Raw genomic sequence first — 23,764 nt, 5'->3', positions numbered from 1 at the left:
CATGTTCCCCATTCAGCAGGGCTACCAGAAAAGGAAAAGCTTTTATAGAATGCGCACATTGCACATTGTAAACTCCTCAACACGTAGTTTTCAAGCCCTAAGATGCCCATGTTTCAAGTGTTAAAGTCCCAGACCTGGCCCTCCTGATAGCTTACAGCCCTCTCTGTTGTTAGGAGAGGTCTTTCCTATCATTTATGCAATTCAGTTGGTTTAGCTAAGGCAATTGCAAGAAATGTCACTGTCAGATCATAACAAAAAGCATAATCTCCATGTCCTGCTATACATATCAAATCCCAGTTCTCTACCTTAGACCTCATCTGCTACTGGGTAAGTTGTCAAGTGACTATTCATGCACTTAAGGGGAAAAATTTACCCTCCCAGATTTTACGTCGGGTGTTGGCAAATGGCTAGACAGTCACTTTAAGTTATCTGCCTAGGCAAAAAAAGCAATAAGAATTACACTTAACTGACCAAAAACACCATACACAATAAATGGTGACTGTGAAAGAGAATTTTTATATATGTACACACACTTCATGCCTCCTCCCTCAGCTACTTAATTACTGACCCTTTGAACTTTAATGCGGTCTTCATGCATCAGTCAATTGAAGACAGCACAACAGCAGCTGTAGACACCAGTCACTTTGCAACAGTATACTACACAATTAATTAGGTATCGGTGTGAGTTACTAGCGAAATCCAAAAAGATTTTTGATGTGCACCAAGAGTTTTGGTATTTGAATGCAAGCAGCCTCTGGCACAAACATGCTGCTGGACACAGAATGTCTGTGTCACTTCACTTGATGGATCTACACCCTTCCGTTAGCAACAACAATAGTTGGAAAGAACCATTTGTTTTCGATCAGCAGGGCTGCTAAGTCATATTATATTCAAAACACAAAATATTTGATTTAGCAGAAAAAAACACCGAAAAGGTTTAGAAAGAAAATAGCACAAAGTAGCCAAAAAGTTAAATATTAAAAAAAAAACAAACACCAACCCACAACATTTTAACTGTTCCACTAGTATGCTGTCTTTTCTTGAAATCACCGTAGTTATATGAATGTTAAAAGTAATAACAACCCACATATCAGCTAAGGACACAGCATTTAACTGCTCCTTTGGACATAGATTCTGAAATCTCCACTAACTTTTTGCCTAATCTCAGAAGTACCCAGGATTTTCCAATATTTAAATTCTCTAAGTACCTATTTTCTGAGGCAAGCCATGGCCATAAGCACATGGATCTCAGCAACAATGTGGAGTTGGAAAGATAATTAGGTATTTGCTGTTGATCACTGGAATTGTCTGCTCATTCTTCCTTTAACACACTATGTCATAGCCACTGTGATTTGGGGTTTTTTTAGCTCATTTGCTCCTATATCAGCAAGGAGCACTTCAGAAGCTTCCTCTGCAGCCACGAGCAGAGAGAGATGATGTGTGTTGTTGTTGCGTCTCACAGATTAGCCGAGCGCAGGCGTAGCTCCGTGGTAGTGAGTCTGCCGGGACTCGAGGTGTTCCCTGGAGACCTCCTGGTGTCAGACAGTGCCATGGACTACCTGCCCCACATGGCCCTCCTCCTAAGTGCAGGTCAGACACAGGGTGGGATTTGCTTATCTGAGCCCAGCAAAAGCCACGACTGAAACGTGTATGTGTGTGTATGTGTGTGTGTGTGTGAGATGGGGAGGGAGGATCCGTGTGATGATGACACATGAGGCAGCACAGCCTCCATGGGGGATCCTGTTACCCCACACCAAACCTACTGCATCACTAATTTTAAAATTCCCCTCAATTTATTTTTTATGCTTGTATTTTATTGTTGAATGCAAAATGTAAAAGGTAGATGAGAGGGGCAGGACAAGGATTACCTCCCTCCTCCACAGGCTACGAGCAACCAGATCCCAGGTCAGGATCTCCATCTGCAAGTAGCTGAGTTACAAATTCCTACCTGCACAGCTTCAAGCAGAGGGAAGAGAGTGGCCCATGCCACCCTTTCCAGTAGTGCTCTCATCATGAGGGTAGCAGACCCAACTCATAGCTAGAAGTTGCTCACAAGACCTTCCAGCACTGAAATACAGACCTGCAAGCAATTTCCACAAATATCTATTGCAGAATATAGTATAGTGTACAGTGCGATTGCCAGAGACCAGAAGATGCTGGTGACCAAAGATCAAAATTTTCTCAAAAAATAAGTAAGTCAAGGTCACAACCAGCAGTTTCATGAAAGCAAACAAGCCAGCCTTCCCCAGAAAGATAGACCAAGGCCTTCAAAATCCAAAAGGAGAAAGTTTCAACTGTGATTCCCAGTCACACACAGGCCTGAAGGTAGGTGCCACATATAGAAAACTCTTTCAAATTCTTGCTGAACACACACAGGCATTCCTCAACTCTCACCAGTGCATTTCTGCATCTAGACACCCAGCTTTCCCTATGCCTCACTAAGGACAATGAATTACAGCCTGCACCACCATGCCAGCCCCTCGACAGACCTGAGAGACAGGGTTTGTAGGATTTGCTTATTCACAGGAGTTTTAAATACCTACATAGCTCCAAGATATCACTAATGAGCAGACAAAGCCTAATTCTTGCTTCAAAACAATTAATATCTTCAAGAATTGGCTTGGGGTGTGATGTGTTTCCCCATGTAAAGAATCGGCAATCACATACTGGTCATCTGCAGCAAGTGAGAGTGTTAGCATCATCCAAGATCCCATCACAGATAGACATAATTCTCGCTGGGAGGAACCCAACCGGCTTAGTGGGTTTTAAGTCTGGTGCACAAACTGCCTGAACACAAGTATTAAATCTGAGCCAAAAAAAACAAAAACAAAAAAACACTCACACAAAACCTGTAAATAACGGTTTTATTTTTAGCTATTTGTTTCTTTGCTGATAACACATTTGTTTTACCCACTAGAGTCCAAAAAGCCAAGGTGGCCATTTGCCAAAAAAGGAGTTGTGAGTATTTCACCACATTTTTTTTATTTTGCACTGACCTTGCCTTCTCCCACAACTATCCTGAGTAAAAAGAGCTTCTTTTCTTTACTGCCCTTGGAGAAAGGCAGCCAGCAGGTGAGCTGAACTCGGAGGTCTCAGCCCACCCTGGGACTGCTTGGACAGTAGTCTGCAATGAAGGTAGTGCGGCTTCAGTGCAGCCACCAGTGCTGCTGCATGTGATGCACACAAAAATGCAGTCAGCGCCGCTGCTCCCTGTCCCCATGGGTGGTGGGAGGAGAGGTGCCCTCGGCACCAAGGGGGCAGCTCGGGGCGGGCAACATGGGACCTCTCATTCAAGGTGTTCAGGAGTGGTGGCAGGTCCGGTGCAGCTCCCCAGTTTAACAGAGCACCAGATGGGTAAGTCAGTGGCATCGTTGCTTTGACCACGCTGTATCTTCTCTTTTCTGCATGCCAACCTAGACCTTAGTGCCTTAGGGCTCTGGAGTATCTGCCTAACTCCCACTCACATGGAAGGGATCTAGGCTTTACCTACCCAAGTAGCTTTTTAGATGCTTTCTTAGTCTTTTCCTGTCCTCATGGGCACCCTCGCACTCTCCACTAAAAGCATACATGTCAACACACCTCAGTTAATTTCCTTGTCTTACACATTTCCTTGTCTTTTCCAGTTACAAAAATTTTCACCTACTATGGTATTCTGAATTTCCTTTTTGAGTGTTGTTCATAATTCAGAAAAATCATTTACAAGTGTCTTGATAACTTCGCACCCCTAAACATGTAATTGTGAACAGTCCCTTCCTAATATTTTTTGCATTTTGTCTTCTAAATCTCAGCTACCAAAGAAGAGCTTGTGCAAGCGAAACCAATGCAACTACTCAGATTAGCATGTGCAGAAGTTCACACTTCATTTGATAGCATTTCTATAGCATTTGAAGGAGCATGGCCTAAAACTGAGAATTTTTTAATTCAGCAAAACATTTGACATTTGCAATAAAATGCATTTGATATGTAGCCAAAAGTGATTTCTGAGACTATTAAATGCCATAAAATTTAATTTATGAAGATTCATTTGCTGGTGCATTGGTTAAGTGTGTGTATTTATAATTGCATTATTGTTTCTGTTCTATTTCAAGCTATCTTTTGAAACTAAGAGTTGAGCTTAAACTCTGAATTTCAAATATTATAATCAAACACATATTTCAAAATTAGCTTGAGTTCAGTGACTAAAGTTCAGACAATAGAAATCCATGAAGTATGAGTATACAGTTCCAAAGAGCAGATAAAACTTAGGCAAACACCTTATAAGTCTATGCTCACAGCACTAAATTAGAGTTCATAAATATTAGTTAAACCTTTTACATGGCACTATCAGCCTGAAAAACAAACTAAGAGTTGAGCTTAAACTCTGAATTTCAAATATTATAATCAAACACATATTTCAAAATTAGCTTGAGTTCAGTGACTAAAGTTCAGACAATAGAAATCCATGAAGTATGAGTATACAGTTCCAAAGAGCAGATAAAACTTAGGCAAACACCTTATAAGTCTATGCTCACAGCACTAAATTAGAGTTCATAAATATTAAACCTTTTACATGGCACTATCAGTATGAAAAACAAAGCCAAACCAAAAGCAATTGTTTTTATTTCATGATCCCTCACACAGACACACTCCTCCTGCTCTTTAAGCATTCTAAAAGCTCATTTTATAGATACCACTCTGCAGCTGACTAAAGGAGTTTTTTCAGTAGGTAGCTCAAATAAAAAATTAAAATAAAAATAAACAAACACACAAGCTTTGTATACCTATGGCAGGAGGATGATTTCAACTATGAGTTTGTTGTCCCCTACTTCTGACAGTGCTGAAGGAAGGAAAATATTTTATTTGTTCTGTCAGCTGAGGGTAGCCCATTGTCTGTTGCCATACCAGTGATTTGCCCTGCCAAAGACTTCTACGTTACATGAAGATCTTACACACTCACACCTAAGCCATTTACACACCCCACCCATAGCTACAAATAAACCTGCCATCACCGCCTCTCTGTAGGAGAGCCTGGAAATATGAGGAAATCACTCAGTTAAGGGCAAGCTCCTTATCAAAGCAAGGTTACTGAGCTGGGTAAACTTCTTACCTGTCTTTAATCATTGCATGAATCAGAGGCAGGGTTTTGTCATTCAACAGGCTAAAGACAAACAGAAGCAAGCATCTGATCTGGAAAACTGTCTTTCAACTGTTAAGATCGTAGACTGCTGCACATATGAATTTTTCTGCTTTAAGGTATCATAATACTCAGTATATTGTACCAAGGATATTTAAAGATGTGGGTAAAAATTTTGAGTACTTTTCAAGTTATGTTTTTTCACTATATTAATCTGGATATGAGACCTTTCTGCAAAAGTAATGTATAAGCATAAGGTATATTTTTGTTGTTTAAAATGGAGGGGCAAGGGGGAAACTGTGAGTGTTGCAGGTGGTTAGCAAGGGCCCTCACAACCACCTGGGTTTTGCCAGGCTTCCAGATTGCCCTAGATCAAGGGGGTACCAAATTTAGAAAAAGGCATCAAGACAACCCTCTCAGCAGTGCCTGCAGATCTGGGGAAAGAAATTGCAGCATCACAGAGACACCAAACGGGGCACAGTCACCCCCACTGCTGCCTTAGGGGTGCATCCTGAGGCAGCCATGTAGAGGTCAGTGCCGACACCAAGGTTCAGCTGCAGAAATCCCACCAAAGCCTGTCTGTCAGATGAACAAGGTTCCTGGCCTCCCAGACCCTCTAGCCTTAGCTTGGGCTGCCAGGGCGATATTCAGACAACCCACACCATCCCGCTCCAAAGCAAACCTTTTGCTTCTTACAGATGCCTGTTACATGCAGTTCCTCATAGACTTAGTTGTTCAGGGCTCCTATCAGTGCCTAACTTATATGTGAACATCTGACTTTGGAGCAGGTCAGGAGGGTGATAGTGGCCACCTGAGGGCTAAACAAAACAATATCCAAGTACGCATGAAGACTTAGTCCTTTGGTACCTTGATTTTACTGCCTGTAAAATAGGAAGCTATCACCCACACCTGCTTTCCAGTAGCTGCAGCACCACAACAGATTAAATTCCTTAGCATTTGCAACCTGCCCACTATTTTTTGATACAGCATCCTACAAACACAGGGTATCATACTGTGTTACTTTCAATTCAGTGTATTTATATTACAAATATTTTGGAGGAAAATGGCAGGGTTTTTAATCTTTTTAAAGGAATCCTTAAGCTTTCAGAAGAAGAATCACTAATACTGGCAGCTAGGCTCTTTACATGCGTAAATAGATCATAGGTTCTTTTCATAAGGTCTGAAGCAGTTGATGCAAGAGTCAGTGTTTTTTTTTTTCTTTCTTCTTCAATCAATAGAGTAAATCTTGGCATGAATTTATAAAGGCACAACAGACTGAGCAGAAAGATGTCGACAGCCGGTTAGAAGTGAAAAAAGAAGCAGCAGTGTGGGAACTTTTCACAAGCGAATGCACTTACTTTCTGGATCATTTGCTGGTTCTCAAGATGGTAACTTCAGATTTTATTTCTCAACAATAATGAAACATTATTTGCCCTGCTGTCAGCATGGCAGACATAAAGCCACCTGTAACCTCTCATTGGGTGTCTATAGGGGAATGACTTAAGTGCTTGGTTTTTCTTGCGTCTTGCCTGCTCGTCCTGTTTCCACAATTCCCTTTGGTTTTCATCTTCTTGATTGCATCTCTTTTTCTGGACATCACTTTTTAGTGCTTTGCAAACACCATCTGATTGCAGATCCTTCCAGTAATTTCATTGATATTCCACTATTCTTCTCACTAACTCTGAGCTGAAGCCACTCTCCAGTTGACTATACTGGGTATTTCTCTACCACTAGTCTGTAACATCATACTCTTTGTTTAACTTCATATAGAGCTGTGGTTAGATTATCCTGACTAGAGCATGAAAACCTCAGATCAGCAGACCTGTAGTTCTAATACTACAGGAAAACAAGAAAACTAAAAACAACTCTCCCAACAACTGCAAATTGCCTCCATCATGGTGAATTTTAAGAGCTTTAAAATATGTACAAGAATATTACACACTGTTAGAAGGATAGCTGCACTATCTACATTCATCACACATCAAAAGTTAGTGTATCCATTTAAAAAGATGGAAGCTTCTCTAAATATATTCCTATCATTTTTCTCTTATTCTGCAACAGACAATTTCAGATTTCTTATTAGTCAAAGGGAAAAGATTAGTGAAACATTTCCCATGTTGCTAAAAAGCTAGCCTAGGCAGTACAAGAAGTACTGCAAAGTAAAGGGAATAAATAGAGGAGTGGGTTGAATTCCTCCTTGGTGAGGCAGAACAGGAAGGGAGAGGAAATGGGATGACAGGACCAGTTATTGGTCCAAGGCAGGATGGAAGCATCCCTCCTTCTATACATTTTGTTCAGAGATCTGAGAAGATTAAGAACAGGTGAATCCTGGGAAGGAGGAGGGTAACAGGAGACATGCAGGCCCCTTGGCGAGTCTGAGGTAGGAACACACAGGCAAGCCTCAGCGAGCCCTGCGTGACCCATGAGTGATAAACTGCTCAGTCCATGCCAGCTTTCCAAAGGAAAACTTTCTTACCAAAGAAAGAACCCATTGAATGTGGGTAGCCAGTTTTACAGACACCTGCTACTCTAAGTACTTCCCAGTATAGATACATTCCACTGATTTTAATGAATGTCCACAGGGAGCTTTAAGATCACCATAAATCCCCTTTAAACTCTCAGGTCAACTATTCATGGCAAGAGAAGAATTACACAAAGCTAAGCAAACACTCTCACTAGCTCTTCAGTCTTGGCACCTGGGTGACGGGTTTTTTCATTAATGCTTTTCACACATACACAAAAAATTCTACTCAGTAATCTACATTTTTCAAGCCTTTTTCAGATTTAGGTCAGATTCAGCATAGCTCCAAGATCACCATCAGAGCTTAAATAATATAAAATCTTAAACAACCAATAAATACACATGCAGTTTTCACTCAATACAGGTTAAAAAAAAATCCAAATAGATCAAAAATCTTCATAAGCCCTCTACTTAGCTATTTCAATATTTAGTTTTTCCCATAGTAACTCTAAACAACTTATATAGCAGCAGATGCATGGGGTAGGAAGGAAAGCATTTAGATAGGTTATAGAAATCTGTAACTATGACTGATGTTGTTAATCCCTTCACAGAGATCTGCAGGGAGCTCAGTTGCCCCTGTTCAGCCAGGGAGCACAGCAGGGACATAGCTGCCGCCATGGCAGCTGCAGAGACACCCCTCTACCATCCTCCTTGGACAAAGCCCAATATTTAGCCTTCAGGCAGGTCAGGAAAAGTTTCTCAGAGTATCATCTTTTGCCCTCCCCAAATCAAATGATCACGTCATGAGAATAACAGTTTAAACATATTCTTTTTTGGGGGGTGGGCGGGGGGGAAGAGATACATTGATTTGGAACAGATAGTAAATAACATGGATTTGTTTTGTTTTTAAAGATATTTATGAACACTCTAAAATACCTCCAAAGTAATGATTTTCTCTTGGATGTGGATTTGTGGAGACTTTTCGCAAACTTAGAAGAGTTAAGCAAGGTGAGTAAAAAAATAAAAGTCTTACTGAGATCAGAAATCAACCAGGCCAATAAAAGGAGAAAAGAAACCATGCATAAAGTTTCTATTCAGATTCAATACTCACATTTGTAACTTAGTTCAGATAATTAGTCTTTCCTTCTTTTCTATCTGGTATATCAGTGGGGGTCAAATTTCACCAGTGCAAATTATTTTCATGTGCCTCCAGCAAGAGATAGACATTTGAACACAGAGGAGAGCTCATTTGGCAGTTGTTTCTGAAGTAAACATGAGTTTAAGACTAATTCTCATAAGCATCATCCTTTTAAAAGGATTTGTGAAGATAAACTCTGACTGCACAGTCCTTACAGCAAAACAGTAAGAATGGCATAATAACTACAATAACAAGTTTCCTTTCACAAACAGATGGGCACAAAGACTGCTGTCTATTATGCCACTCCAGTAGAGCAAGTTCAAACAAAATGATGACCCCCCTCTCCACCTGAGGTTTCCCTCGGTGCAAGTGGAAGGATACCGCCCATGCAGACTAGATGCTCCATGTTCACATGTTACTTACCCTCAAGATTCCAGGAGGAAGGAGACCATGAGGCTTGATGATGATGTGCTCCAGCTCTTTTCTCCTGGCCAGTTGCTGGGAGACCATTTTGAGCTCCTGGAAGCTAAAGGAACCCATAAGTCCAAAAGAGCTTTTACATAACTTTAATCAAAACACAAGTTTTTCTTAGCTTGAGAGCTCTTTTACATGACACCTCAGCCTTAATAGCAAAGTGAATTTTGGAAGGGGCTCTTCAGCTGCATGATTTCAACGACTGCTCACAGTCACACCACATGCCCTAAACCAATTACTTACATCAAGTTCTTTCCCTTGTTGGAACTGCCTTGCCTCAACAGTTAACATCTTCCTTTTTAGCCAAGACATGAAAAGCAGGAAAGTTCTTCAGAGTAGAGACAATTAGCCAGAGCTCAAACACATGAGCAAGTCACCTCTGCTCGGTGACTGACCACACACCAGGCGAGCTGCTGTGAGTGACCACCACGTTTGGAGCAGGTTTGAAGATACAAGGAAAAAGATTTTTAGCTGATGTGTTTCACCTTGCACTTGTGGTCTAAGACCATACATGCAGCCAACTACTACAGTTCAGCTGATGTGTGGTTGTCGATTCCTTTGTTCTTCTTCAAAGGGAGCGGGGTATATTGCTGTGTGCTATTTAGTGACCACAAAAGCTCTGAGCTTGGCTGGAGGTTGTCTTGTATTGAGAGAATTATCTTTAATATATTTTCTATTTTGTTTTCCGATTTTGTTGTCCTTATTAACGAGGATGATAAATTATCATCTATTACGCGTATTTGTATATAAAATAGTGATCAAATGTAGGAGAAAGTAGCTGCTCTCAATGCCTTTGCGTTTTGTTCATGCATTTTACGACATGTATTTCTTCTTGACAGCAGGCTGAATGCATGCTGTAAAAGGTGTAAAATGCACCTTTGTCAAAATGAAAGAATAAGCACCACCCTATAAGCAACCCTGCCCCCATAAGTACGCAAAGCAAAGCAGTGTGTGCAGCTACAGCAGCAGTTCATAGCAGTATCACAGAGGATGATGCTGGCCTAAAATTTGACCTAAAACTGAACCATGAATTTGTGTGCAAACAGTGTGCTCAGGAGGCACGTGTGAGCTTAGGAGGAGGCTTTCACCCACACTGACAGTGTGAACACCCTTGAATCCAGTGCAAACATACAAAGTTAACTTACGGGGAATATAATTTTTATAGCATGTTATCAAAATTTCCCTCATCTCCAACAGTATGAAACAAATTCAAACTATGAAAGGTGGTACCTTCTTCAAATGACCACAAAGACTTCCTTAATTGTCACTGCTCTGTCATATACAATCAGTGTTTTCCAGTAGACACCAGTCATCCATTGTAATTTTTCATGCCAACTCATATAAAATACAGCTGCTATCCTAAAATAAGTTTAAATGGAATATCTAATCTTGTTTCAAAGCTTTTGTCACATGGCATTATCAGGATGTAAGTGGGTATTTTTATAGAATTGTTCTAGCTTCTGACTAATTAAAGTCTTTCAGGTGTAACTCTGCAGCTAGTTCTGACAATGTTGGGGAGATAAGTATTGGCACCCCATTAGGCTTGGAGCCTTTGAAGAGGCCAGGGATAGGACATAAAGTTGTTTTAAACGTAACTTCAGAAGATCACTGATGTTAATGTCTCTTCTTTTTCCCTTACTTAGATAAGTCTCAGTTTTCTGAAAACGTTTTTTGAAACTGTGAAGGAGCATGTCAGCAAGTCAGACTCTCCTATGGATTTCAGCACCATACTCAGAAAGGTAACATAATTAGAAGTATTCTTGCTTAATATCAGCAGGTCCTTGCAGCAGACCATTTATCATAGCATGCAGGTGCTTTAGAGCAATCAAGTCAGTCAAGGACATGCCATCTGTCACAGGCAGTTTGGTCTCAGCCTCAAGCAGCTCCTGTCAGTAGGATGTTTCTCTTTTTATTCATTGGCATGCTTGAGGTGGTTGTGGAAAGGTTCTCTGTATGTGGAACAAAGTGTGGAAAGATTTTCCCTTCCTGGGGAACAGTGGCATAGACCTTGACGAGACTTTGCCACCAGCAGAGGCGAGCTTCTCACTCTATGGAAGATGTTTTCCTGAGACCAGACCCCAGCTCCATTGCTGGATGTTCCCTGGCTCCTTCCACTCCATCACATCGATCCTTCCTTTACTTCATGGACCAGATCCATAAGTGTATTTAAGTGCTTAATTAAGAGCTCAGTAGGACTGAAAAAGCTCTTCCACTTAGGCCTGCGTCTGCTAAGCAAGAGAGGCACAGACACAGCTGTTCTGCCGCTGCCAAGCACTGCCCTGCAACCCTTTCAGGTGGTCTGCATGACAAACAAGGCAGTTGTCCAAACAGCAGTCTCCAGGGGCTCTATTTCCTGCACAATTTGCCAATGACTGAGACGTTGGAAATATTAATGCAGACAGAAAATCAATTCATGGACCTGAACTTTCCCTAGTAGTAGAGGCAATCAGAAAACTGCTGGGAAAATACTAAAACAGACCCTGCCTCAGGGCTATGATTTTAAAAAGGGAAAGGTTGGTTAGAGCTTGGCTTCTCACCCCCATTACCACTGATTTCAGGAGTTCTTCTTGATAATGTTTGTGTGAGACAGACAAAACCCCAGACAAAACTGAGTTTTATCATGGATGGCATTCAACATTTCTAACACACTCGGATATAAAGTAACATGCTGTGTGAGGCCATGTAAAGCTGTCACATAGGTAGTGTTTTTTATCTTCAACTTCTGCATGAATTTCACAGCATTTATTTCCAATGAGAACAAAGTCTAGAATGCTTCACATCTCTGCAGAGCTGTTAGACCTGTGCTCCCATGCATTGCTTGAGCACTATTGTGGGTTTTTATTACTTTACCACTTTGATTACTTTTTAACTTGTCTTTCACTTTTTTAACTCCCCCTTTCCCTCTTCCCCTATTTTCCCTAGGTACAAGGAAATCTCAGGTAAAATGCACATTACAAAACCAAAACTGTTGTTCCTCCTTTTGCCATGACATTTTTCTTTCTTGATAAGTTTCCAAGTCTTTTCTGCAGTTTTTCCAGGGTGACCTCTGCCAGACACACCAAATTTATTGCCTTAATTATACGTCTGCTGTCTTCTACTTGGAAAACATGAGACAGAGAGAAGATTTTGGCATCTACCTGAAAGTAAAGTGATGGTTTTGTTGCTGTTGTTGTTGTTGTTGTTGTTGTTGTCACCATCTTCAGCCTTCCTGCCTTATGACAGGATTTTAACAGCAGAATACGAAAGTCCATTGGAAGCAAAACTGTGTAGATAACATTTTACACAGATTTTTTGAACTGCAGAGGGTATCACAGATATGAAGTCACCCTTCTGAGCGTGTGTTCCACTACATATGTGAAAGTCCATACTTGTAATTTAGAACAGGCAAGAGGGAACAGCTGGCTGCATTTTTGCAGGCAGAAAATATGTACTGCCAGCCTCTATAGTTCAGACGTTTCACACACAATCCCTTGACTTGGTGACCTCCACCTTAACAAAGTGAAGTGGTTACAGAAAAAAAGAGACAAAAATCAAGCCACATTGTAAAATCTCCCTCAAGCGTTTTACTTCAATACACGCCCTGCATATTGGCTTGGTTCAGATGCTGGGGGGGGGGAAGACAGTGTGCTGGGTATCATGTGCATTAGCAGATGACAAGGGCTCACATTCTCTGACTACAGAACAGCCTCCAGCCTCTGAGCTACGCCACATCATCAGTGACATACACAAACCTCAAAACTGGAGAAGCATACCAAGGTTTCCTTCTGCTTAAGGAAAGGGGTATATGATACAAGCCAAAACAAGGGGAATAGAAATTCCGGAGCATGTCAGTGCTTCATGTGTCTTGGGAGCCCACGATGAGAACGTGGGGTGGGTTTTAGCTGAGCCTTGGCAAGAAAGCCAGACTGCTTTCCTTGCTCACGGGTGTTCGCCAACCCATGTGCCCGCAGGGAGGAAGCAACATCCCGTACAGAACAGCAAGCAACCCCTCTTCAACGGCAGTGGTTTAGCTCCTCTGATAGGTTTGCTTAAGCATAGATAAAGAAAACATAGAACTTAGAACCCAAACACTACTGGTAAGTGAGCATTTTCCTCCCTCTAAGGCTGGAGTAGCTACCAGTGATGACCTTGTTACAGCACTAGAGCAGGTTCTGTCTTTGCTGACACTGCAACAACTCCAGCCAGTGCAGCAGCGGGGCTCCTGGGGAGAGGGCTCTGCCCCTTCTGACTTATCATTAGCAGATCAGAGCGTCCTTGTAAATATTTAAAATTACGGGCTTAGAAAGAGAAACCTGAAGAAGTGGGCTTTTCTTACAGGCAGCCCAAAACTGGGAGGACACCTCTTTGTAGCAGCCAAACTGCAGCTTTTAGGGCCTGGGAGTTTCACATCGCTTGCTCCCTGACAAGGTTTTCACGCACTCATGCCCAGGAAAACGCTCCGCAGCAGGAAGCAGTAGGCGACCCTAAAAACTAAGGCGGCCCTCAAACATAACTGAGGTTTTCTTGACGAAATTAAAACAGCAGATAAGAGCACTGCTTGGTCCGCTAGCGTGGCCACAGCATGTAAAATGGGAAGCAGCCATGCAGAAAGTGAATCTGCAGGAGCAATGCAATTGCCCCTGTAGAGAGCCTTTACGCTGCTCTTGTTCTCACTGAGAAGTTCATCTTTAATTAGTCCCTGTCTCATTACAGTCAGCTGATGATGCAGAAAACTGTTTGCTACCTCCCTCCCAGGGAGCAAGCTGAGGCCTGAAGGAGGTTTTTCTTGTCTTCAACAGTGGTGCGAACAAAATGAACAGTGCAAGAGGCTGCATCTGCCAGAGCTGCTGGTGGCTCCTTTGCACCGACTGACGCGCTATCCCCTCCTCCTTAGCAACATCTGGAAGAGGAGCACGGACGAAACAGAGAAAGGCTTTGTCTGGTCACTTAAAGAGAAGGTGGAGAAGTCCATACGTAAGCAGCTAAGGTTAAAAGTCAAGTGTGCAATTAACAATTAGCAAGTTATGTGGCCTTTTTGTGCATGTCCTTTGAGCGTGAATGGGTCCCGTCTCCCTGCAGAGATGCAATGAGCATGTGCATGCCTTTCTACAATCATGAGTCCTTCCTCATTCTGTAGGAAATGATTGGTGCCACCCTTGTGCTGTCAAAGCCTCTCTGAGCAAGGTCATGGGACTCCCAAATCAGTGACTCACTTGTATTTGCTCAGAATCATCTGCGGTGACATGCAAACAATTAAGAGCAGATCACAAATTGGAACAAATCAAGAAAGTTTTCAAACAAAGAAGTCTTTGAGTTGGATTTATGTCTAGGGAGGATTTGTTGGGGCTAATCTTTAATAGGATAAAACTGCTCTCACAAGGGGAATATTATGTCAGTGACCTTTCAATAAATGACAGGGTCCTACCATGTAAAGTAGCTGAAGAGCTATCTCAGCTACAGATTTTCTCCAGCTATTGTGGAAAAAGAAGGGGTTAGTCCAGGAATTTTTTTTCCTGGCGTTTTAAGTAAATAATTTATTAGTTATAAATGATTTATTAATTCAGTCTTGTTCAGGAAGCTATAAATGCATCTCTAAGTGTCTTATGGTCATATAGTACATCAGCAGATAGGTTTATTCCCCAAAGGCCGCATGCAGCCCCCACTGAAATCAAAGACAAGGCAGTACATCAGCAAAACACTTATCCTACCAATCTGGGCAGGGAGAGGTGTCAGGCAGTGCTTCATCCTCAGCAGCAGCACACCATGCCCTTGAGCCACCCAGCATGGTGGCTTGCTCTCTGCCACCATCCTTCTATCCATCTTGGAGGCTGAAGGCTCCATTATCTCCTTGGGAGATGAGGCAGAGAGAGAGTTAGTGTCTTCTAGAAGTAGATAAATCTGGGTCTCCTCCTTCTTGGGTAAATACTCCAATGACAAAATTACCACCTAAAATAGAGACTCAGGTTCTTTCTCTTCTGGCTAAGTCTTATGAGGAGTCTAGCCTAATGGCTACACAAGGAGCACACTTTTTGGCACAGAATGGGTCCCACAGGAAAATAAGATGGTTTTGTTGCTAGTCTGAGGACTTCTGCTGGGAGGACAGCAGTTTTAGGTATGGCCCCAAAAGACCATGGGATATCTGGGGAATATTACTGGCAAAGAAATAGGTCCATCCAGAGATTAGATACCTCTGAGCCAAGGAAACCAAAGATAGAGGGGTGACCCCTCTTTGCTCACAGACACCTGACAAAGATCTGCCTTTTTATCAGTGAATCAGTGACATAAGAAACAGTTGCAGTCCCCGCATTCCCCTTCTGGTGTATATGTGTATGTGTGTGTGTCTGAAACCATTATTTGAAATATCACTCAATGCAAAAACTTGGAATTTAACTTGCAGGTCCATTAAAGTTTTCCCCATAACAGCCCTGAATCAGCAAAGACTTAGTCCCCATTTTTCACATTCTGAGGCAGCCCCATCCCCGTTAAATACTTCAGTCACTTCTGGCACCACTTCCCCCGAAATTAATTCTCATTAATTTCAACAGTCTTTTGATCAGGCTGTATATAATGAAAATTATTTTTCTCTCACTACCCCAGACAGTTTAGAAAGACAGGATATTTTTTTAAGAACTTTTTCAGATTACAGTTTAATTGAGTTTTATATGATTCCCCCTGTTCCCCAGTCAGATTGGTAAACACAACCTTTTCATTTAAGCATGTTTGAATGCATCGTTTGAAATTCTGGCTCTGCTCACCTAAGAAGATTTTAGGCATTTTTTACAATGAGGCCAAGATTTTATCTGGGGCTTCACATGGCACTTTGGCTTCCACTGGAGAAAATCGGTATTCATCATCTTCTAGAAGCAGGACTGGTTTTGCCAGCCTTGGCAGTAACTGATGTTTCACATATTTCAGGGGATCTGGAAGGTAAAGTCAAGTGGTTGGACAACTTTCAGAAGTTCAGGCAGCTGCAAGAGGTCATAATTTGGCCTCAGCTCTGGGATCGTGACAAGAGATTCTTTGTCCCAGAGGTAAGTAGTTTTTTAAAGGGCATTTTTCCCTGAGGAAGGTTTAGTTTCCTATCTACCTTTACAACGTGGTCTGAAGTTGGCTGGTTGTTTATATTCTAGTCACTGGGAATGGCTGTGCTCTAACAGGAGTGGCTGCAGTCTGAGCACTGCAAACATCGTAGCTGAACACGCTGGCTGTGCATGGTGCCTTGGTGGCAGCATGGGTTGCTCTCAGCTGGCATCCAAGACAGGACGATCATGTGGTCCAGGACAACTCTCCAGTGTTTGCTTTTAGGGGGCAGAATGAGATGGGATACATATAAATATTACTACCTTCTTGTAAGGATACAAAGTAGAAATTATTTGCCTCTCTGACTCCTCGAGCTGAGCCAAAGAAATTTCTATTTAAATTTAAACAGCGTTACAAAAAATTACACAGCATACCTGGGAACCTGTACACCTTTCTGCATACAGACTTTAAGCAGCATTATGGTAGCATCATCAAGTGGGCCTCATCTCAAGGATTACGTCTGTTCACATGCAGGGCTGCAAAAACCATTAAACTCACTCCAGAAAAGAAAAACACAGCTTAACATTTCAAAAGTGTGAACTCGTTTAAGCAATAGCACTGCTGAAGAAACACGGTCATGCTCGGTTATTTAGCTGTGCCATGTATTTAGCCCGAGACAAGAGCACACGTGTGCTCAGTTTGTTTAACTGCTGGTTGCCTCCCAGTTCGTCATCAGATATGTGAGATTCTCCATTCTCTCTCTCTCTCTCTCTCTCTTTTTTGGGTGAAGTATTTGAAGCAAAGCTTAAGAGAAAACAGCAGTGAAAACATTTTGTCTTCAGCAAACAGACTTCTCCTTCATGAAGGGAGGCTAACACTAGCAGGTAACGTCCCTAAACATCCTGGTAGCTGGGGTTAGCTTAATAGAATCACATTTTGTTATGGCAGGTCCAGAATGAACCTCTGCAACAGTATTTGGGCAGGTGCGAGAAAGAAAAAGCAAATGTACAGCTTGTCAGAGAGTCTGAGAAACAGCCAAACCACCAAAAGGATGAGTAATCTGCATGCTTGTTTATTGTCACATCTGGATATTCAGTCTGCCAGGTGCTGAAGAACTCAGCTTGACTGGCCAATGCCTGCCACTCAAAGGGAGTGTTTTACTGTCATGTTCAAGAATGTGGCAATAGGAAAACAGAAGGTTTAAACTGTCCTATACAAGGTGCCCCACAGGTGTCCAGGGACCAGGCAACATAGCTCACCTCTCTGGCACTACATCCACTCTGTGTATCATTGAAAATTACTGAAAAGTCCAGAGGTTTTTCTTATTTATATTTCACACTTCATCTCTGCTAAGACTGCTGTTTTGATGGCTACCTTGGAACAAGAAGGTGTTATCCTGCCGGGCAGCTTCCCTTTTATTAACAGAGCACACATACAACATGCCATGAACTCCACAGATAGCACAGGGGTCCCGTGTGAACATGTTGATGTCTACAACACTGCTCCCAGCTGTCTATCACCCAAGCCGAGTGTCACCAGACACACAGGCACCATTCCGTAGCAAGGGCACAGGTTGCTTGCTGGGGAGCTGCTGCAGAATTTCTGCCGGAGCAGGAGAGGAGGATTGCCTCCTTGCACGAGCAGGAAGCAGAGCCTGGGCAGTTTGGAGAAGACCAGCATCTGAAAGGATGCTAGAAGCTGCAGCCACGGTGGCTGCAGGGCTGTAGCAATGGTTTGACAGAAGTGAGCACAGCCCATGTCTTACATTTCCTTCACCACCTCCTCAGGAACAGAGGTGAAGAGAAAAGCAACACTTTCTGTCTCCTGCCACCATTATTACTGTTAAAAAGGGAGCAACAAAAGGGACACAGTCTATTTTTCAGTGTTTTTGTTTTCTTTCACACCTGAGGAGAATTATAGTATCAGAAGAGAAGAGACAACATCAGAGAGAGCAGAAGAAAAGCTTGCTGCTCATGTTTAGGGGGTGGTGGACAGAGGAGGAAAAAGAACACTGGGTCCTCTCCTGCAATACTTCCCTCCCCATTCATTGCCGTCTTGATGAGACATGAGCCCCCAATGCAGGAGGTAAGGGTGGCCATCAGGTGTTCACATTTCCTTCTGAAATATGTAATTAGAAAATGGAGAAGCAGGTATGAGCATAACTCTTACCCGACAAGACAGCCAGCTGCCTGCAATCCGCAATATAAAAGTGCCTGGCATTTGGCCCCTTGTATGAATGAAATATCTTTCAAGACAAAAATGAAATCATAAGTCAAATACAATGCCGCACAACAGAAAGAAGCATGTCCTAAAGTCACAACTCTGCACAGACTCACAAATTTGGTGTTAAGGTGAACTGTGCTTGTTTGAAACCGGTATCACTAAGACCACAATTGCATAGTTTTTTGGTAATCCTGTAATTGAGAATAGGAGCAGCTAAGAGAAGTGGGTTTGTTCAGATTAGGAAGAGAAGGCTCAGGGAAAACATTATGGTTGTCTTCAACTGCCTAGCAGCTGGATTAAGGCAGATGGAGCAAAAGGATGAGACATAACAGTGCAAGTTGCAGCACAGGGTATTCTCCCATTAGATATTTGGAAAAACTTGTTACAATCAGGGTGGTCAAATATTGGTACAGGGGACTGGAGAGATTGCAGAGTCTCCTCATATTCAAAATTTGACTGAACACCCTGCTCTAGCTTGGCCTGCTTAGCGCAGAGGGTTGGACCAGAGACCACCAGAGGTTCCTTCCAACTGATGCTATTAATGACTCTGTGAATGAAGCATAAATCAGAGAAACAGAAGTTTGTCCATAGACAAAGTTTACAACAAATAGTTCCTTCCTGTGTAATGCCCACAAAAGTCTACTGCTAAACAAGAGGTGCTGTGGAGAATCTTCTACCAAGTTTTTGACTTCATAGAAACTTACAGAAGGGTAGTTTTTATAAGATGTATAATACATATTAACTTGTTTGTTTGTAGTATTCTGAATCTCCACTGGCACATAAAAAGGTCCTCATGGTAGTTTCTTTATTCTCCATGCAGCTGGCTGATCCATGACCTAGTTAGAATTTTAATTTTCAGTAGTTACTGATGCTTTGTGCAACATTAATGAAAACAGGAAGTTTTCAAGCCAAACCTTTCAGAACCGAACACTCAAGACGGTATTTTAGGATCCTGCAAGATTGCCTGGAAGCAATAGCTCTGACCAATTCCATTTGCTGTGAAGAATATGTGAGCATTTCATGCCTACTTTTCATGCCCAAAGATGTCCTATTGGTACAGAGTAGCCAGAGGACAGATTATAAAGGATAAAGCCTGCAGCAGAGAAAGGAGGTGACTCTGGAAGTGAAATAGGACAGCAAGTTGGGACCAAAAGGGGAAATTAAAAAAATTAAAGAATCATGGAAATTAAAGATTCATGGAAAGGGATCACAGGAGCCATAAACAAGGAAGAGGTCAAAAGACCAAACTCTGCAAATCCAGTGGAGAGTCCAAATTTCCTGCAGGAAGTTATTTAAAAAATACTCTTGCTTTTGTTAAATTGCTCCCTATTATTTATTATAATAATACCTGAGTTTTCAACACATCGTAGAGATCAACCTGAAAGACTGAAGCATTCTCAGGCATTTGTTGTTATATTCCACATATCCTTGTGTCCTTTAAGCTAGGAAGAAAAGATAAGCCAATACTGTTTTGTGTAGTTTTTGAAAGGCTTTTGTGATGCTATCAATTAACATTTCATTGCTGCAAAAGCCTGTGAAGAAGGCAGCATACCAGTATTTAAAAGTACCAGGGAAAGCTGGTGCTTCTCTATTTCTTTATCTCTGCCATTTTCAGAAGGTTCACTGTTTATCAGGTAGGATTTGCTAATTTATAGCATGGTGACTGTTGTATTCATAGGTACACCAGGTGATCCAGGTCACTTTTCCTGGCAGGCAAGTAGTTGTTTTTTCATAATGAGGTAGCTCCTACAAGGTACAAGTATTAGTGTTAGCCAAAATCATTGATAGACATATGATTTTTGAAGTGCTGCATTTGAAAGTGCAGACCAGGGGATGAGTAGTTGTGTACTATGTTGGAAACCATGCTTCTTTTTTAAAAGCATTTTGTAAGATGTGGTGATTAATAGATGTGCCTCATCATAGAAGTAGCAATTCCTTAAAATAATCACAACATCAAATTGATTTTTTTTATTTTTTCCTCCTCAGAAAGCACAAGACTCCTTGACGTCTACCTCTTCCTATTCGATGATTTCCTATTAATTACCAAAATTAAACGTAACAAAAAGGTAATAATGGATAGAGATATACATGGTTGCGGTTGTTTTGTTTTTTAACTTGGTAAATATTTTGAATGTACTTTGGAACACTTATCTAATGATAAAAATACAAGATGACTAATCGGCATGAAGGATGGGTGATAATTCCTTATGCTAATAGCAAACCATAACACTGATTCAAAACCCTGCTTCTAGGCTCAGTAATGTTACAGGAATACTGAGACAGGCAGAATTTACATTACAAGACCCTAATATTTTCCTGGTGGTGTTCTGATATGCTGGATTCCTAAAGCTCAGAAAAGTTTCAAGAATGTAAGATGTTTTCTAATGCTCCCCTCATGACTCAGTCCAGCAACCTGAGAAATTTTTACCCCAGAGATATCAGCACTGTGGAAAGTAAAGAAAAAAAAAAAAAAGGAAGAAAACAGGGAAATGCTAAAATAGGTGGAAGGTTGGCTTTATTCTCAGTTCCAACACAGCCTGTTGTACGTGCCCTCTCTTTGCCTTGATTTCCCCTATTTTAAAATGGAGAAATAATGAATTTTCTTAAGAAAATTTTTATTGATGAAAGATGCTTTAGCATGAGTTCTGTAGATGATAAATATCTGTATTTAGCCACCAAAAAAAGGCACTGGATGACCTGAAATTCCCAATGTTCAGTGTAGGAGTATACCTAGCTAACAAAACTGATGAAAATGATGTAAATTAAGGCTATGAAGATGATGTAAATTAAAGTTAAGTGGACCTGTGGTAAATCTCAGGAATTTTGTGTCTGATTTAAAGATGACTTGGGTTTTTTTTAAAGCAGCACCTGTTCTGCCATTGTGGGAGGTAGAGAAGGCATGCAGTGAGAAATGGTAGAACAGCAGCACTGTCCCTTAGCAACGGGGGGAATGAAGGGAGCAGGTATTCAAGTCACCTTGTGCCCTAAGGCGAGGGCACGTGTGTGAAGGTTGCCCCACATACATGTGTTGGTGAACCTTCAGTGAAGGGCTGCAACCTATCTGGAGCTCCAGCAATTTTGTGTTCTGCGTGTACACAAGGGGAGATGGGGAAACATACCTCCAAGGAACAGAGAAAAGTCCTTTGTTAAAATAAGGGAGGAAGGGGAAAACGAAGACCCTTTTAACACCTTTGACTGACTGCTTTCTGCCTGTGGACTTGCACTGTGTTTCTATTGTGGCTTTTTTAATACAAAGTGTGACCTTGCAGGAGAGCTCCAGATACTGATGAGTTTTTCTGAGGTTCCTCAGGCAAATAAGCTGTCTCAGTACCTTTGAGAAGAGAAAGCACATCATTTAGGGCTATTTAGTGCCTATACTTCATGAGCAGATGGCAGAGAACCAGCTAACCAATTTCATTTTCTATTCCCAGAAATATGGGGGCTCAGACACTGGCTTAATCGCTGTCTGTCCTTCCCTCACTCCTGAGTTGCAATCGTTCACAAGAGAGGGTGGGTTTTGCACAGTCCTAGACCAGCCCATCCCACTAGACAGACTGATACTGAAAAACATCGACCCCATCCACATTACAGGTACGTACCCGTGTGCATTTGAACGTCTTCATAAACACCATCTCCCCACGCTGCGTACGCGGCAGGGTGAGGATAAGACATCGTTTGCCCACGACCCACCCCCAGGTGCGTGGAGTGCAAACACCGGCGCCTCGGCACTGCTCGGCTTCCCAGCTCCGCTCTTTCTGCGTGGCATGACCAGCCAAGGCACTCCATGTCCCACTGCCTCTAACAGCGACTTTCGCACACACGCCAGTGACTGTCAGATATTATCCATTCACCCTCCAAAGGAGGTATCAAGACTCCAATGACTCCCTTCTTACGAACCAAGTCTTTCCTTGCCCTAACTGTCCTAACACACTCAAACTCCAGGCCTCTTTCCCAAATACATTTTCAACTCCATACCAGTTACGCAGCAGTTTTTAAGTTGTCCCATTGCCCAACACCCCACTGCATGGCTCTCCTGAGTGTCCTCACACGTGCCCAGCACCAATTTTGAGGAGGATGGAGGATTTGCCTCCTGCTGCTGCTCCTACTCACCTCTCCGCTGGCTCTCAAGAGGATGGAAGTCAATTGCCGTACATCAATGCTTCCTTCCCCCCAGACATCCAAACACATCACCAGGGGAAACTGCCTCCAATAACATCTGTTGCTGTGCCCTTGGGTGAGGAGGGGAGGAGAACTGACCTCCACAGAGAGTGACCAGCCTTACCCTGCCAAAACAACATCCCTGGAGTCACCAAATCAGAGCTCGGTTGAGGGAGAAGGCATGAAAAATTAGGCCTCCTCTTGGTCCGAGCTGCTTATACAGGCTCTCACACACCTCAGTCTAACACTGCCCAGATCCCAGGAGCCTCCTATGTCAAAGAGAAATAAAATAAATACAAATCTCTGGGCTCTAGGGCCTGTCAGCCATCCTAATCCTAAAGACTGGGAGGAAAAGCTCAGGGACGTAGAGTGCTCTGTAGGAAATCAAGAAATATGGAAAATAAACCTAAAGCCCATGAAATTTATGATAACTTTGAAATATTTTCACCAAGAGTAATTAGCATTCAGCATCAATGCTGATAGGAAACAAAGGTAGGCAACAAATGGCAAATGACTAAAGATGAGATAAGGGGACGAACACAAAGCAAAACAGTATTTTTTTAAACCTGCTCCAGGCACTATCTGTTTGCCTAATGAGCCTCCCCACCAAGACAGCAGAAATGAAGGAAATATGGCAGGCACCTCTTGCCTGCGGGGTAGACAGGAGGGCAGCCCCACCTTCCTGCCTCAGCCCAGACCAGATGCAAGGTCGGCAGCTCGTGGGTGCTGGAGAGGGTGTTGCAGCACATGCAACATTGGGCATAGGAGCCACAATGGAGATGGGAATAAGATTTTTGGATTTTTTTCCAAGCCAGCATCTGCTACATTCAGAGATTTCTAACCAGGGTCCTCCTTATCGCCGTGACCCAGCCGCAAACCCCAGAATAGACGAAGTTACCTGCTGCATGCCAGCCCAGGCTCTGGCCACTGGTTATGGCCCTTCCCTGCTCTCTGGACCTCATCACCTAACTTCTCTCCTGTATATTCCTACCAGCTTTATTACAGCTGTAGCTATGGCAGTCTCCATTACTTGCCTATAGTCTTGTAACACCTTGGAAGCCCCATCTTAATACAGGACCTGTTGGAGTGGAGTACAATGAAAATAGTGAGAAAAATTACTATAGGTAGCTTGCAGTTCAGATCTCCACCATTTTGTGGAAAGCAAGATGAAAAACTTCCAGTGTCACTGGAAAATGTC

At 42.3% G+C, this 23,764-nt stretch overlaps 1 protein-coding gene across 1 annotated transcript in view; it reads left to right on the top strand.

Annotated features, from left to right (window-relative positions):
* The first annotated feature begins 5,103 nt into the window (after window positions 1-5,103).
* PLEKHG7 (pleckstrin homology domain containing, family G (with RhoGef domain) member 7) overlaps window positions 5,104-23,764 on the top strand; it is a 23,644-nt gene continuing 4,983 nt past the window's right edge. The window contains exons 1-10 of the mRNA XM_010284892.1: window positions 5,104-5,232; window positions 6,352-6,501; window positions 8,487-8,582; window positions 10,830-10,925; window positions 12,216-12,329; window positions 13,965-14,139; window positions 16,081-16,196; window positions 16,976-17,069; window positions 20,395-20,474; window positions 21,840-21,999. Coding sequence (XP_010283194.1) covers window positions 5,104-5,232; window positions 6,352-6,501; window positions 8,487-8,582; window positions 10,830-10,925; window positions 12,216-12,329; window positions 13,965-14,139; window positions 16,081-16,196; window positions 16,976-17,069; window positions 20,395-20,474; window positions 21,840-21,999 — 1,210 coding nt within the window. The remainder of the gene's footprint in view (window positions 5,233-6,351; window positions 6,502-8,486; window positions 8,583-10,829; window positions 10,926-12,215; window positions 12,330-13,964; window positions 14,140-16,080; window positions 16,197-16,975; window positions 17,070-20,394; window positions 20,475-21,839; window positions 22,000-23,764) is intronic.

This window comes from Phaethon lepturus, unplaced genomic scaffold (genome assembly GCF_000687285.1).
Source record: "Phaethon lepturus isolate BGI_N335 unplaced genomic scaffold, ASM68728v1 scaffold964, whole genome shotgun sequence".
NCBI classification, from domain to species: domain Eukaryota; kingdom Metazoa; phylum Chordata; class Aves; order Phaethontiformes; family Phaethontidae; genus Phaethon; species Phaethon lepturus.
This window is presented reverse-complemented; position numbering and strand designations above follow the sequence as displayed.